This window comes from Misgurnus anguillicaudatus, chromosome 24 (assembly GCF_027580225.2).
Source record: "Misgurnus anguillicaudatus chromosome 24, ASM2758022v2, whole genome shotgun sequence".
NCBI lineage: Eukaryota > Metazoa > Chordata > Actinopteri > Cypriniformes > Cobitidae > Misgurnus > Misgurnus anguillicaudatus.
In genome coordinates, this window is record NC_073360.2 from 16,431,407 (window position 1) to 16,447,278 (window position 15,872).

General features: G+C 38.5%; 1 protein-coding gene and 2 long non-coding RNA genes across 6 annotated transcripts in view; all 3 read left to right on the forward strand.

The window, feature by feature from the left end:
* LOC129437864 (uncharacterized) overlaps window positions 1-15,872 on the forward strand; it is a 114,408-nt gene that overhangs the window by 47,223 nt on the left and 51,313 nt on the right. The window lies entirely within an intron of this gene.
* On the forward strand, window positions 7,747-10,703 carry LOC129418921 (uncharacterized). Its single transcript, XM_073863231.1, has 2 exons — window positions 7,747-10,428; window positions 10,564-10,703. The coding sequence occupies exon 1, from the start codon at window positions 7,752-7,754 to the stop codon at window positions 10,221-10,223; it is 2,472 nt and encodes an 823-aa protein (XP_073719332.1). The 5' UTR covers window positions 7,747-7,751; the 3' UTR covers window positions 10,224-10,428; window positions 10,564-10,703.
* Window positions 13,321-15,660, forward strand: LOC129431254 (uncharacterized). The gene is made up of 4 exons (XR_012367718.1): window positions 13,321-13,469; window positions 14,107-14,235; window positions 14,534-14,658; window positions 14,916-15,660. It is a non-coding gene; the product is annotated as an uncharacterized lncRNA (long non-coding RNA).

Below are 15,872 nucleotides of genomic sequence, written 5' to 3' on the forward strand. Positions count from 1 at the left end.
ATTTTTTTTTTTTTTTGATTATGAAAAATGTAGGGCCTACAATGCCCATTCATATTCTCTATTCCTAATAACACCTGTCATAGCTTTTTGACATTCTTCGGTTTCTCTGCAGCTAAAGAATGGACTACAACAATTAATTAATTTATTGTGTAAATTGATGCAAACCTAGTATGACAATGTTATACATGTATACACGGGAAAAATTAAAGAAAAAAATATTTGGAAGATTTATAACGTTGACGACCGCTGAAACGCACGTCATCACGTCAGGCCAGACAGTGCACGCTGCTGTGAGGGGAAGTTAAAACAGCTCGAGAAGGTTGGCGCTTCACCGGTTTGTCAATTAAAAAACTAATCGATCTTTTTGCGTGTTTTCTCACAGTTCACCACAGACAAATGTGCTTCGCACTATTTTGTGTCGACTGACTGACCGACCATCCTTCACATTGACCATTGTTTACGCGGATAAACTCAGGAAACAGGTAACTATTGCAAATCTAACGTTACCCATTCCAATATTTCAATAAAATATCACATTATTTAAATCTTTATTTGTAATAAAGATAAAGTTTCATCGATTTTGCCATAATTTATGCCGTATTGTTTAATGTTAGCGTTATGATGAGCCAACTGGACATTACAATTGCCATTGCAGAGACTGCATTGAAGTTCATTTTACTTTATCAGCATCAGTAATTTAGCTGTGACTACATTACCGGTTTGTCAGTGAAAAATTAATCGATCTTGGTGTGTTTTTCTCACAGTTCACCACATACAAATATGCTTCGCGCTATTTTCCAGTGGAGACTGACTGACCGTTCTTTACATTGACCGCCGTTAACGTTGCAAAACTAAGGAAACAGCAGTGTTGGGTAAGTTACTCAAAAAAGTAATTAATTACTAGTTACTAATTACATCTTCAATCATGTTATTAGATTACTTTACAAATTACTCTCTCCAAAAAGTATTTAATTACTTATTACTAATTACTTTCTAAATCCTATTTAGTAAATGATACAAGGATAGGCTTGAAATGGCCAATAAGTGACAAAATAACGCCAACATTTTCCTATTTATGTGTTGTGATTTGTACAAATAACAAGGTCATACACTCTAAAAAAACACACGGTGCTATATAGAACCAAAACTGTTGCTTTGGATCGTAATCATAGAAGAACCGCCTCTAGTGCCACACAGCACCGGCGAAGCACCAGTGAAGCACCCGTGCAGAACCACACAGGGGCCATACAGAACCACTCTAGCACCAAATATGGTTCTACATAGCACTACATGGTTCTACACAGGTGCCTCACCGGTGCTATATGGCACTAAAAATGGTTCTTCTATGATTACGAGCAAAGAACCACTTTTGGTGCTATATAGCACCGTTTGTTTTTAGAGTGTATGGGACACAGCCATCTTTTTACAGTATACATACTGGGAACTATATATCACTTCACCCAGTAGCAGTGCTTCGCCTTCTGAGAATATAGTCCTTTACAGTGCAACATGGGAAATTCAAGAAAACATGTCCTTTACAGTGCAAAGTAAAGAGTTTCATAACGTGCACTTGACCGCAAGATGCGCTAATATTACTTCTGATTTGTAAATTAGCATATTTTATTATTGAGCGCTTACGAAAAAGTACAAAAAGTAGCATGATTTTACCATGGGGCAGAGCATCCAGTTTGAGTCAAATAAAAACGGAAAGTTCACTCTCAGTGAACAGAATCCACCTGACATCCGAGTGAAGCGGATTAAATGCGCTCTGCAACAACAAGCTCTTGATAATTGTCAATAAAATAAAACGTCATAGACAAACCACATCAAATAAAGTTTTATACATGGAGAATATCTTGTGTCTCGAGCACCCACGTGATAGGTGCTTATGCCGTTCTGTACTGTACTGTAAACAAAGCTACAATAAATTAAAGACAGACAAAAAGTAAACAGCACTACTGTCACAGTTACGGTTGAATTTAAAGCAGTGTTAACTCTAAAATACTGTCTTAAAGGGATAGTTAACTTAAAATGTCATAGTTTACATAACAGAACAGACCGTCCAAACCTTTATGAGTTTCTTTATTGAGTGATACACAAGTTATTTTGAAGAGTGTTGGTAACCAAACAGTGTCTGGTCCCCACTGCTCTCCATTGTATTTTTGAGTCAGGGAAAAACAAACAAAAAATTTTCTCTCTCTCTCTCTCTCTCTCTCTCTCTCTCTCTCTCTATAGATAGATAGATAGATAGATAGATAGATAGATAGATAGATAGATAGATAGATAGATAGATAGATAGATATAGATATTTTTTGTGTTTCACTCAAGAAAGAAATCATTAAGGGTTAGGAATAATATGAGGGTGAGTAAATGATAACAGAATTTCATTTGTGGGTAAAATGTCACCCACTATTTAACAGTTATATCACTTTTTAACAGTGTTTGTGCAGACACGCTAAACTTTAGAGAATACAGTATTTAACATTAATAATGCTATTAAAGGGGACATTCCAGAAGACGTTTTTAAGATATTAAATAAATCTTTGATGTCCCTAGAGTACATATGTGAAGTTTTAGCTCAAAATACCATATAGGTAATTTATTGTGGCATGTTAAAATAGGCACATTAAGGGTCTGAGCAAAAGAGCACCGTTTTTGTGTGTATGCCTTGAAATCCAAATGAACTGCTCAGGTGGGCCGAGTCTCAAGCGCTGGCGCTGTAGACAGAGCATCGAGGGAGATTCTCTCACGAAAGAAGTTAGTGAGCGATGTTAAGCATTATATATTTGAACAAGTTTAAAAAGTCAATTATCTGTTTTATGCATACTAAATACATGCTAATCAGCAGATGGGGAACATTGTGGAATAAAAATAAAGACTTTAAGGTCTCATAGTGTTTTAAACGGGCACAATGATTTTCAGCATGTTACAATAAAATACACTTTCACAAACACTCAGAAGTTTACTTTTTGACCAAACCACATGCACATTTAAATGATCTGTAATAAAACAACACGTTTAATGCTTAAACTTTAGAGAAACAGATCAAATGACATGTTTAAGTTTATTGTGTACACATATTGAACACATTCGCGTTTCTGTCAGTCTCTCACGCTCAGTCTTATAACTCCTCGTATTCATTTGAAACTTCAGAGAAACATTAAACAACATATTTACTTATTGTGTATGATAGTGAATACGCGTTGTTCACTCACTCTGTCTCGTGCAGTGCATTAATCCTTGTGTTCATTCATATAAACTTCAGAGAAACATATTAAACAACATAACTTACTTGAAAGCGAACCGTCGCGTTGCTCTCTCTCTCTCGTTCGTTCGCTCACTCGCTCTCTCTCTGTTGCACTAAGGTAACGTTAATCCTTTAGAACGTTAATTCAATCTTTAGAAAGATTATTAAAACTACAAGTTATAAGATTGTAGGCTCCTGTTTGTGTTTGATGGAATACAAACGCGTCGTGCTGTCAGTCATTCTTTCTCTCTGTCTATTGCACTCGAGGAAGCGTCATGGTTGGATAGCGCAGATGAAGGGGCGGTATCATCATAATAAGATCCCTTACCTACGTCATGCGGGGAGCGAAATCCGCATGACCTATTTATTCACATGCTTGCAGAGAGAGCCTTACCAAAACAAAGTTACAGGGTTGCTATTTTTCATGTTTTCTGGGTTGGTAGAAGCACTGGGGACCCGTTTATAGCACTTAAACATGGAAAAAGTCTGATTTTCATGGAATGTCCCCTTTAATCACCATGTGTGGCAAATTTTGTTAAACAAAATTTTATTCACAATTATAATTATTTTTAAATCAGATTAAGTCAGGATGTGGAAAAAAGCGAGTGCAATGTGCAGCATGTTACCTTGAAAGTTACCAAGAGGTGTGTGCGTGCGCGTGCATGTGTTAAATTATATGTTAAAAACCTGTGTTCTGTCCTTTCGGCCGATGCTACTGTACTCAAAAAAAAAATTCCAAGGTTGGCAGGTCTGCTGAATCAGTTGTTGATAAGATTGTTGAGGCAGTGTCAGAGAATAACGTACTTCACACGTCTACAACTAAACATGGAACTCTGTCAACTACTAAAAGGAGAAAGACGTATATTGAGCGTGAATTTCCTTTTGTGAAGTCTATTGAGTACTTCATTGAATCAACTCGCACCTGCATGAATGTGCCCATTCTCTCTAATTTGCAGGAGTTGTTGAGAAAAACAGATGTACTAGAAAAGTAATGGGGACTTCATCCCAAAATGGACTTTAGGCATCTTTTTGGGATGGAACTTACTGTAAAAGAAACCCCCCTCTTTTTAGATGAAAACCTAAAGTTTGCACAGTTTACATTGATGTAGGGCTGCAACTAATGATTATTTTAATAATCGATTTATCTGTCGATTCTTTTTTCGATTAACCGATGAATCGGATAAAAAACAAGAAAAGCATTCATTTACAACCCCTTATTCAAAACAGAACTAAAATCTTTAGAAATTAAACAAACATGTTGCTCCTTGAACATACCTGAACTGTTCAATAATAATAAAATAAAATAAAAATGGACTAACACAAAAAAATACACATGTATGCTTTACATCTGCCAAATATATAGACTTTTTTTATGATGCATTTCCCATCAAGAAGCCTCTCTTGATGGGATCAAAAAGATTATATATGAGTATACTCTCAGAAATAAAGGTCAATGTCAATGGGACAGTACCCTTTCAAAAAGGTACACATTTGTACCTAAAAAGTGCATATTAGTACTTCAAAAGTACATATTCGCAGTTCAAAGATACATATTTGTACCTAAATGGTACATATTAGGACCTTTTATAAAGGGTACTGCCTAGTGACATCTTTGTTCCTTTATATTTGACTTCATGTGTTTTCTCTGATCAGATAGCTATCTCATTTGTTAAAACTGTTCCATTTACATTTGGCTACATAAATGCGTCTTGTGAAAACGGAAAATGCGTCTTCTACTGCCGCGCAAAATGCAAATACACCATTCATTCCTTCGCCTTAAAAAATGTAAGACGATGTTTATGCAAAAAAGGTGGCACTTACTGTATGTTGTACTGTATGTTGGGCCGGGCACATGCGATTTGTTCGACTGTGTTGTCTTAATGATCTCAATAAAGCAATTAAGACCTTCACTTTTGAACATTCTGACAAGACTGACCATCCTCATCCTATTCCTAACAATTTTTCAGCTCGGGTCGAGGCACTATTAGTGGCAATGGTCACGAAAACCACACCTTGCTGAGATTATTGCCTGTGTTAATTGGGTACTCTGTCCCAGAAGGTGATAAACAGGCTGCGATTTGGTGCGTGGTAGGGGTGTCACGATTCTCCAAATCCTCGATTCGATTACATTTTCGGTTCTGATGTCACGATTCAATTCGATTCTCGATTTATTTTTATTATTATTATTATTATTATAGTTTCACATTAACATGCACATTGCATGCTTTTCCTCGCATGGGGGTTTGTGGGCTTTACTTTACGCGATAGAGCTTGTAGAGAGAGAATTCCTTCTTGCACGCAGATAGACTTAATGCGCGCGTCTTGGACTCCTATTATCTGAAATAAAACCGGTGCGTCAAGCAGCTGCGCTTCTCTCTGTCTCACGTGCACGCGCTCTCGCATCTGTCCAAAGTCTAAACATAAACTAAAGTAATAATCCTTACGTTTTTGTTCAGTTTTATGCGTTTCATGCGAGCTGAGGCAAACTATACCTTTTGTTTAAAATATAACCCGCTGCATCTTGGCGGCTCTCTCGTGCACGTGCAGAGAGCTGCGCTCTGTCCGAAGGCAGATCACTAGGTAGTAATCCTGTTTATGATATGCATTTCAAGGAGTTGTAGCAATACATCTCTCGTGTTTAAAATATAAATCGCGTTCCGCTGGATGGATGTTTTTAAAGGCACTTCTGAGAGTTTATTTTCAAGCCGACCGGACGTGACATGGGGGCGTGGCAGCAACGACTATCCCATTTTTTTAATTCGAAGTTCGAGGGTGTGACTTAATTTCGATTTAAAATCGAAATGTGACACCTTTAGTGCGTGGGATTTCCCCCTTTCTGGTCAATGTATCCCTGTCTCTGCTTAATTATTTTTATCCCTGGTGGGGATACATTTTTCCCCCCTCAAAGTAATCAGTGCTACTACACTAGTGGCGAGACGGATCACAAAACTAATCACGGATCCGTGGTTTGATTAAAGTCAATTTTATTTTAAAATGCGCTACTTTGGCTGGCTCTGATATAGCTACCGCGCAGCGTCTCTGTATTCACTAGGGCTGTGTATCGCCAACAGTTTCCCGATTCGATACGTATCCCGATACAAGGGCCCCGATACGATGCGCATCACGATACAAGACTATTACATTTTTGTTCAGAATTAAGTAACATTATTACTGTTGAGAATTCTGAGGTAGCAATGTGGGAGGAGCTATGTCTCCACAGCTGCATTAAATTGTTAATTAGTGGCTCTTTGTTCAGTGTGACATCCAACAGCACATGGGGAGATTCAGAGTTGATGAGTCCTTGAATTTGTAAGTTTGTTGTATTATTTCTTTAAATATATATATGCAAGTAATTTAATGTTTAGTAGTATTGTTTGTCTATATTTGTAATCTGTGTAATTGATTAATTATGTGTTTAAATTGTAAAATGTTTGTTTGTTTTAGAAACCATACAACTCTGGTCTCATGATTGCTTGACTGACAATAAAATATTAAGGAACTGGATTATTTGGAGCTTCTGTGTTTTAATGGGCACACCATCCTGGCAACACTTTGCCTGAACTAGCTACTATCCTTATCAGTAATTTACATGGTCCTTCGAGCCGGATAGGTTGCTAGGATGGAGAAAGATGATGTAGTGAGACCTAAACGGACAGTTAGACCTCCTAAATGGCATCAAGATTATCTACTCACTCAGCCAAGCGTACCCGCTTGCACACAAAGACCAAGGTCTGCTGATCATGTGTCTGTGGAGATGACAGAGGGAGCTTCCCTATCTGATACTAGAGCTGAGATGAGAATTCTGTCTGAAGATGTGCAACAAATAAAGGGAATGTTATCAGAACTTGGACAGTCAATGAGAGCTATGCAGCTAAGAGGCCAAAGTTCTTCCTTTTCTATTAGTTCTGATTGCAGTTCTACTAAAGCATCTCCTGTTGTTCACCAGACTAAGGTGGATGATATTAATAAAGTTCCTCTTGTCCTTGAATTGGGTGAATGTCTAAGACAACATGAAGCAAATAGAGATATTGATTCATCCACATTACCTCCTCGACTTAGTAGACAAAGTACTCTCCCTCCTCCGCCACGATCTATGTTGCCTACACCATTGCCACCAGATGGTAGAGTATCATTAGAGACTGGTTCCTCACAATGTCCTAATCTACCTATGTTAAATGAGTCTGCTAATTCTGTTCACTTAAGGGCACAGCTTTCAGAGAATCCTGTTGTTGCAAGTACGAGTCAAGTTCAGTTTGGTAATGGTCTCCCTTGGCCATCTTTACATCAACAGCCATTTAATCCAGTTTATCTGTGTAATGATCAAGCAACACGGAGCTATGGGCCTAGTTCTAGTCAGATGCAGAGTAATGCATGTTTTCCTTGGATGCTCCCAAACTATCCTGCCCCCTTTCCTCCTCCTGTGTTGTATCCACCTTATGGTTCATTTGTCCATCCAAGCCATGCCTTTCCAATGTCAGTACCTTCATATAGTCAAGCTCCTTCTATGCCGCCAACTCATATTACAGCCCGTGCTCCCTTTCAAGGGCTTCCACAAATGGCTACTGGTAGTAATACTCCCCTACCTCAGATGTTGTCAGGTCCTCCATCAACAGTCCAAATTGGACATTCAAATGTAAGTCAACCTATATCAGCCTGTGTTCAGTCATCTTCAGCACTGGGCCCTCCTAGAGTCTCTGCGGTAGAAAGACCATCATTTCCGTATTTCAAAACTGATGATCCTCAAGAATTTGCAATGCTGAATATGGCCTTGAGAAATTTGCTGCCTGCTGAGGAAACTGAACAATATAAATATCATATTCTTTTGGATCACTTAAAGTTGGATGCTGCTCGTCATTTAGCCCTTGCATATGCTCATGATCCTCAGCCTTACACTACTGCCCTAAAAGCACTTCAAAGAAAATATGGTCAGCCTCAACACCTAGTGTTACGGGAGATAGCTTTTATTCAGAGCTTACCAGCCATTCATTCTGGGGATTCTACTGGATTCAGTCAGTTTGCACTACGAGTCCAGGCCTTAGTAGGCATGCTTCAGTCATGGGGGCAGAATGAAGGAGCTAATGAATTGGCGTGTGCTTCTCATGTTCACCAGCTATTAAGTAAACTTCCAGCAAATCATGTGTCCAACTTTGCTAGACATGCTCGAGCTGTTCGGCCAGATGTTCCTTATAATTTGGTGGATTTTGCAAAATGGCTAGAGGAGGAAGCAGAATGCCAAAGCTTGGTGGTTCAAGTATCTGACCAGTCTAAAGGAGCAACAAAGTTTCAAAGTAGAGATGGGAGACCACTGAAATCTTTATCTTCTACAGCTACCTTCTTGCAGGGTATTAATCAGGAGGGAAATGGGAAGCCCTATGGAATAGTTAATCAATCTAACAATTCAAATAGCAAGCAACTAGTAGAACCCCAAAACTTTTGTGCCTTCTGTGGTAGAACCCATCATTTGAATCAGTGTCCTGAGTTCTTACAGTTTGATGTAAATGCAAAGAGAAAATGGATCTTGGATAACAATCGTTGTTGGAGATGTGGACGGAAACATCATTCTTCTAACTGTAATTTGAGGAGAGATTGTCCATCCTGTAAAGAATGTCATTTAGCAGTCCTGCATGAAGTTAATGCTTATAAACCTGACTCTGGCATATTCTACTTAAGCAAACCAAGTGGCCTAAATTCTGTGCTTTTGAAGGTGGTGAAAGTCATTCTGAGTGCTCAAGGGAAGACTTTAGAAACGTATGCAATTCTTGATGATGGTTCAGAAAAGACCATGCTTTTGTCTCCTGCTGCTGAGATGCTGGGCCTGAATGGGGCGGCTGAGTGCTTGAAGGTGCGAACGATTCGACAAGGTATTGAAGAGATTGATGGAGCTAATGTTACCTTTTCTGTCTCTCCAGCAACTTTGAAGCAAAAAAAATATCAGATCAAGGCAGCATTCACAGCCAAGATGTTGGACTTACCTGAACAGACTTATCCCATCCATAGTCTTCAACGTTGTTATCAACATATTAAAGACATCCCTCTTGAAGAGTTCCATCAAGTTAAGCCTCTGTTACTTATAGGTGCAGATCATCCCCATTTGTTATGTTCTACTGAAAGAGTGGTGCTAGGCCCTCCCGGAAGCCCAGCTGCATTGCATACTCGTCTAGGATGGGTATTACAAGGACCCATTCCATTAGTGCAAAAGACAAGCTCTGTTTCTCAATGTCACTTCTTAGCTTCTTCATCTATGGATCCGCTACAGATGGATGTAGAAAAAATGTGGCACATGAATGTAATTCCATATGTCCAGATGTCAAATAATACTCATAGGTCAAGGCAAGATCAAGAGGCTCTTGAGTGTTTGGAAAAGAGAACAGAACGAGTTGAGGTAAATGGGATGACAAGATCTAGTACTCTCTTGCTTTGTGCTAAACATGCCCCCAAGGAATTCCACACCAGTGGTGAATCCAGTCAGGATGCTGCACCTGAAGAATCCAGTCAGGATGCTGCACCTGAAGAATCCAGTCAGGATGCTGCACCTGAAGAATCCAGTCAGGATGCTGCACCTGAAGAATCCAGTCAGGATGCTGCACCTGAAGAATCCAGTCAGGATGCTGCACCTGAAGAATCTCCTCTCGTTTTGTATCTGAAGAATCTAATTACGAAAGTTTTAATGCAGATTCTGATACTCTCATACATAGGAAATGGAGGCATAGCCAAGTTATCATTGACAGATTTTGGGCAAGCTTTATTAGAGACTATATCTACTTGGTTTACAGACTCGCCAAAAGTGGAAGGAGGATGGAAGAGTCTATTCTGTGTACCAGCTGTAGGGATGGTAGTTGATCTTCAACTCCCACGAGGGCTTTGGCCTATAGGAACTGTAACAAAGGTCCTACCAAGTTCTGATGGTATAGTAAGAGTTGTGAATGTACTTATTGATTTTAAACACTATGTACGTCTAGTCAATCATTTTAAATGAGTGTTCAAATGATTTATGATTGTACAGAATTCTCTATGGGCAAATATGTTTACATATTTGGGGGCGGCTGTTGAGAATTCTGAGGTAGCAATGTGGGAGGAGCTATGTCTCCACAGCTGCATTAAATTGTTAATTAGTGGCTCTTTGTTCAGTGTGACATCCAACAGCACATGGGGAGATTCAGAGTTGATGAGTCCTTGAATTTGTAAGTTTGTTGTATTATTTCTTTAAATATATATATGCAAGTAATTTAATGTTTAGTAGTATTGTTTGTCTATATTTGTAATCTGTGTAATTGATTAATTATGTGTTTAAATTGTAAAATGTTTGTTTGTTTTAGAAACCATACAACTCTGGTCTCATGATTGCTTGACTGACAATAAAATATTAAGGAACTGGATTATTTGGAGCTTCTGTGTTTTAATGGGCACACCATCCTGGCAACACTTTGCCTGAACTAGCTACTATCCTTATCAGTAATTTACAATTACTATTATTGTTTAATGTACATTGAATAAGCAGTGTTGTAACAGTTGTCTTTTTGCCATTCATTTATTAGCTTTTGGTGTGACTCATAGAAATTCTTAAAATCTCAGAGTTAATACTTTATACTTTTGTTTTACAAAGAAAAAGTGTCTTACTCTAGGCATTATATTTGTCTCTCATTTCATTATTCTATATCTATTTATATATGTGTAAACATGCAGTCAGACTTCAGAAATCAGATTATTAATGTGACAGCTATAGTTTGAAGTAGCTCTGTATCTCTTCTCTAGATGTACACTTTTCACATGCAAATCTTTGTCGTGTTTCTTCTCTAATGCGTTAGTACTGTTTTATAAGAGAGCGACTAATAAGTAATAGGCTAAGATATCTTCGCTTTCATACTGAACTCAATGGGGCTGTTTACACTTGGTATTTAAGATGTGTTTTCATCGATCGGATCACAAGTGGACGAGAGAGACACATGACGTTTACACCTGGTATTTAAATCCGTCTCTTTTGTCCACTTTCAACCGCTTCTGTGCTGAATACTATGAGGGGGTGGTCTGTGAGACGGTGGGCGAGTCTCTCTGCTGTCATTCAAACTCGAGCGAGAGTAATTATGAGTTTATATGGACACAAACTAATATAATGTCGGAGTGCACTGCTTGTTTAGCAAGTAAACATGCTCCACAGTGTTTTGTACATGAGTATGTAAGAGCTTTCTTTGAATTTTCAGCGCAATTGATGAAATAGGATCGCGCAACTTTCAGACGCTTTCAAAACGAAACTACGGAGATCAGCCGCTTAGTTTTATCAATGAAAGGCTAAAAATAGCGCTGTTCACCGAATGTTCACGCCAGAAGTCAAAAAAGACGTGAAACTTGTGTTTAATACCTCAGATTAGATCAATGGGCGGAGAGAAGGCGGTCGCGTGTGGCTGTTCGAACGCATTCAACCACATGTGCGTTCCGCAGCTCCAAAGTGATCCGATCGAAAGTGGTTTCGACCACCTCTGGATGTGGTTGAAAGTGGTCGAAAGTGGACGAGCTCAAAACGTTTTGAACACCGTTTACACCTGGCATTAACGTCGTCCACTTGCAATCCGATCGACGAAAACACATGTTAATGCCAAGTGTAAACAGCCTCAATGATTTTAAATACGAGAGAGAGAGAGAGAGAGAGAGCGGCTCGCAGGCACGTGCACCAGCGAGGCAGACACGTAAAGTTAAAGTATACCCCGCTACCTTTAACTCTACGTACTCCGCGGGACACATGCGTCCTTTCCATATAGATCACGCATCAGCAGCAATTGGTCACGTTACTTTAAAAAGTGCATCCGAATCGATACGGAAGATGCTGTATCGATGCGCGCATCATCAGGCGTCCATGACGATGTATCGTCATATTGATATTTTGAACACAGCACTAGTATTCACCACTCTGCAGACTTGCTCAATGTCCCGCCCACGGCGCTATCTGATTGGTTACACACCCGGTTACGCCTCATGAGTAATAGCCTATTGTTACAAATTCTCCCAGTCTAGGGTTGGAAGAGAGTAACAAAACTGAATAAAAAAAAACTAAATTAATAAAAGCGATCGTGGAGGATCCCCTTCAATCCCCTGCCCCAGAAATGCATACCAACAACCAGTCATGAACTTAATTATATTTATTGTTATTAAACAAGCAAAAATGGGGATATTCAGGAGAAGGTCACCAAAACAACAAACATAAGAAACTTACTAATGGGGGATAAACTAAATGACCTACCCAAGTAAAAAGAAATAAATAAACAACATATGCTACCCTCTACTCCCTACCTACAGAAAAACAGGAATTAACTTAAAATAAAAAGGTAACTCAATCTCCCTACGACTCCCCATTTCAAATTAAAGTAAATATGTGAATAAGAATTCAGTACAATACCTTTTAATACCAAACAATATAAAGAAAACAAAAAAAGAAGAAATCATTATGTGTACAAATGTTACATGCTACCTTTAACACCTGATCACAGACACATTGCAAGGAACCAAATCAATTCACATTTAGCAACACAACTACACGTGTCTGGTGCAGGGGAGAAGGGAACCCTCTCAAGCACTGTTCACTCTGCTCTCTTATAGCGTGGCTGTGCAACACTCCTAACGAACCTCAGGTGTGGCAAATCAACTGCAAGGCAATCAGAGTGAAGGAGACAGCCAGCCAGAGCACATAACAAAAACTACTTAACAAAGTGACATAAACATTAAACAATTTATTTAATACGTCCACAGGACGTAACGCCTATCAACTCTTGCGAGATGGTTGTGGAGCTGTGTGTCAAAACGAAGGAAGGCAGCATTTTCAGCAGCATATTATTCAGCATAATAGTAAATAGGGCTGGGTATTGTTAGGAATTTCGCAATTCGATTTCGATTCAATTCGATATTGATTTGCTTGCTTCGGTATCGATTCGATAATAAGTGAATGCACAAGCAATTGAGTACCCGAGTATATTTTTCAATAATGTGTGTAGTATTACTAATGTTTGATCACGTCAAAGAGTATAGAAGCCCAAGAGGCGAAGCTCCGTTTAGTTATGGGTAACGGTCAGTAGATGGCGCTGCGGAGCCACGGCCGCCATTAGGGACTGAAAGCACAACTGTGAAGATGTGCAAAGTGGTCGAAACGCAAGCCGTGTTCTGCAATAAATTGCAAAAATTATCAGTCCACCAGAAGCGATTTGGCATTTCATCGGTTTCCAAAGGATGCACAAAGGTAATAACTCATTTAAGTGGAAATATTTTAATGATGTCTTGGTTTAACTTGAATGTTGAACACATTGTTAACTTTTGTAAATCTGCTTGAATGTTAGGCTAGTGCATCTGTCAAGTTTGCCTTATAAAGTAATGATTGACGGATTTTTTTAGATCGCATTTATTTTCCATAGCATAGACATGCTTTTTTAAGAATAAAATTGCTGTTTTGAGTGTGGTGGATGAAAAAGTGGTAGCTGCTAACAATTTTCAGGCTCAACCTGGTGGGAATTTCTTTTAGCAGGGAATGCTAAATGATAGATCAGCTAATGTTAATGAAATAACAGAAATAACAATATATACTATGTTGATGGTATGCGACAGGAGAAGTAGTGATTACTTAATTTTGCTTAATGCCTGACCGAAATGAATGGTAAGTTACATTTAACTGAGGCAAAGTGTTTGCACCCAGATAGCAATTTGCCATATTGTGCGTGCCTTAGATAACGTTACATGAAAATGCATACCAGGTGCAATGCCATTTTATGTTCGCATTATAAATAGATTTAAGTGTAACAGAAGTTTTCTATTTTCTTGTTCAAAATACATTTGACACTTGAAAACATTTATTCATCATGTTTCATATGTATACATTGCAGGTGTGCCAGGTGGGTCCAGAATCTAAGGAATGCATCCCTTCATGGCATACCTTTGGATCAGCTGCATTGGACCTACAGGGTGTGCAGTGCCCATTTCCACAGCAGCCAGTTCAAAAGACCATCTGATGTGTATGTGTAATATAAAACTCTAATACTTCTTGAAAATATGTTTCAATGTGTAGCTCTTCTATCTATAATATCTAGCTCATCTTAAAGTACCTTCTAACATCTCATTCTAAAACTGCAATTTACTTCCTTTTCTCCTTTTTCTAAACTCCTACTCCCATCTACTACACTTGACATACCTGTACAGCATTTGGGAGCACATTATCCAAAATGGCTGAACCCTCATCCTCTGACAGTGTCCTGAAGTAGTTAAAAATAGTTTACTAGGTTGAGGATTACAAATCATGTCATTGTCTTACAGCCATGGTGGGCTGAACTGGGATGCTGTGCCCACAAGAATACAGGCCCCTAACCCACCTCCCCCACTAGATGTCGAGAGGAAGCGTAAACCTCCGAAGACACGCCAGGAGTTGCCACGTAAAAACCGTAAGATGCTCATTTATTTCTATTACACACACACACACACACACACACACACACACACACACACACACACACACACACACACACACACACACACACACACACACACATATATATATTCAGGTAGACTGATTCTATTTATAAAAGATGGAAGTTCAGACTTCTCTTATGTTTTACAGCAAATGTATCTGAAATTGTATTTATTAATATTGTTCTACAGTGAAATTATATTTATTTTTTTGTGTGTGTGTGTGTGTCAGGCAAGCAGAGTCAAGTTCCTCCTCCCTCCAAAGACCAGCATACCGGGGGAGCTGTAGCGGGGCCTTCATCACGGGCGCACTACACTGAGGAAGCTGTAGCGGGGCCTTTATCAATCAGTTATTGTTCATTTTTAGAAATCTATACAAAACTTGAACTGGCTAGTAGCTGACTAATGCTTCCATTCTATGTCAGTGCCTCTTCTCTCACAAAAAGAAAAAAATACAACAAAACTTAAATGCTCACACAATAGATGGTGGTGTCTGATTAATAACTGAGATCTTATGGCTCCATTTTAGTACTGTTTATAGTTCATGTGTGCACTTGCTAGATTGCACATCTTTTTTGTACCTTTCCGCCTGTAATAGGACATTCACAGATTGTTTTTGTTCTTGCCATTGAAATGTTCACTGTGTGCACAGATGTTGAAAAACTTAATATTTTTGTGATCTTCTATGTAAAAGATTAACTCTTGTGAAATGTTCATTTATAATTTTATTTATTTATTTTTCCAAATCATATATATGGTGATGTTCAATCATTTCAAAATCAACATTTGAATAAATATGTTATTACTGTGTGTCTGCCTATATATTATTTCATGAATTTCTGTTATTCATATAACAAGGAAAATGCATAATAGAACATAAATATTGGTAGATTAAAGGTTTACAGTAATTTTATAATTGTATCTTTGCAAACCGTAAGTGGTAGGCTAATGAAGCCGATTCGGTGGGGGACATACCCTTACGAAAAAGTACTATAGGAATCTTATAGTATTTTGGGACAAAATAGTATAGTAATCTTATAGGAATACTATAGTGTTTTGGGACATGCTATAGAAGTACGATAAGACTACTATAGAAATACTATAGCAGCTTTAAAATATTTTAGAGGTATTAGAACATCACAGAAGTATGTTGTTCTGTAGTGCCTCTATGATGTCCTGGAGCCGCTAT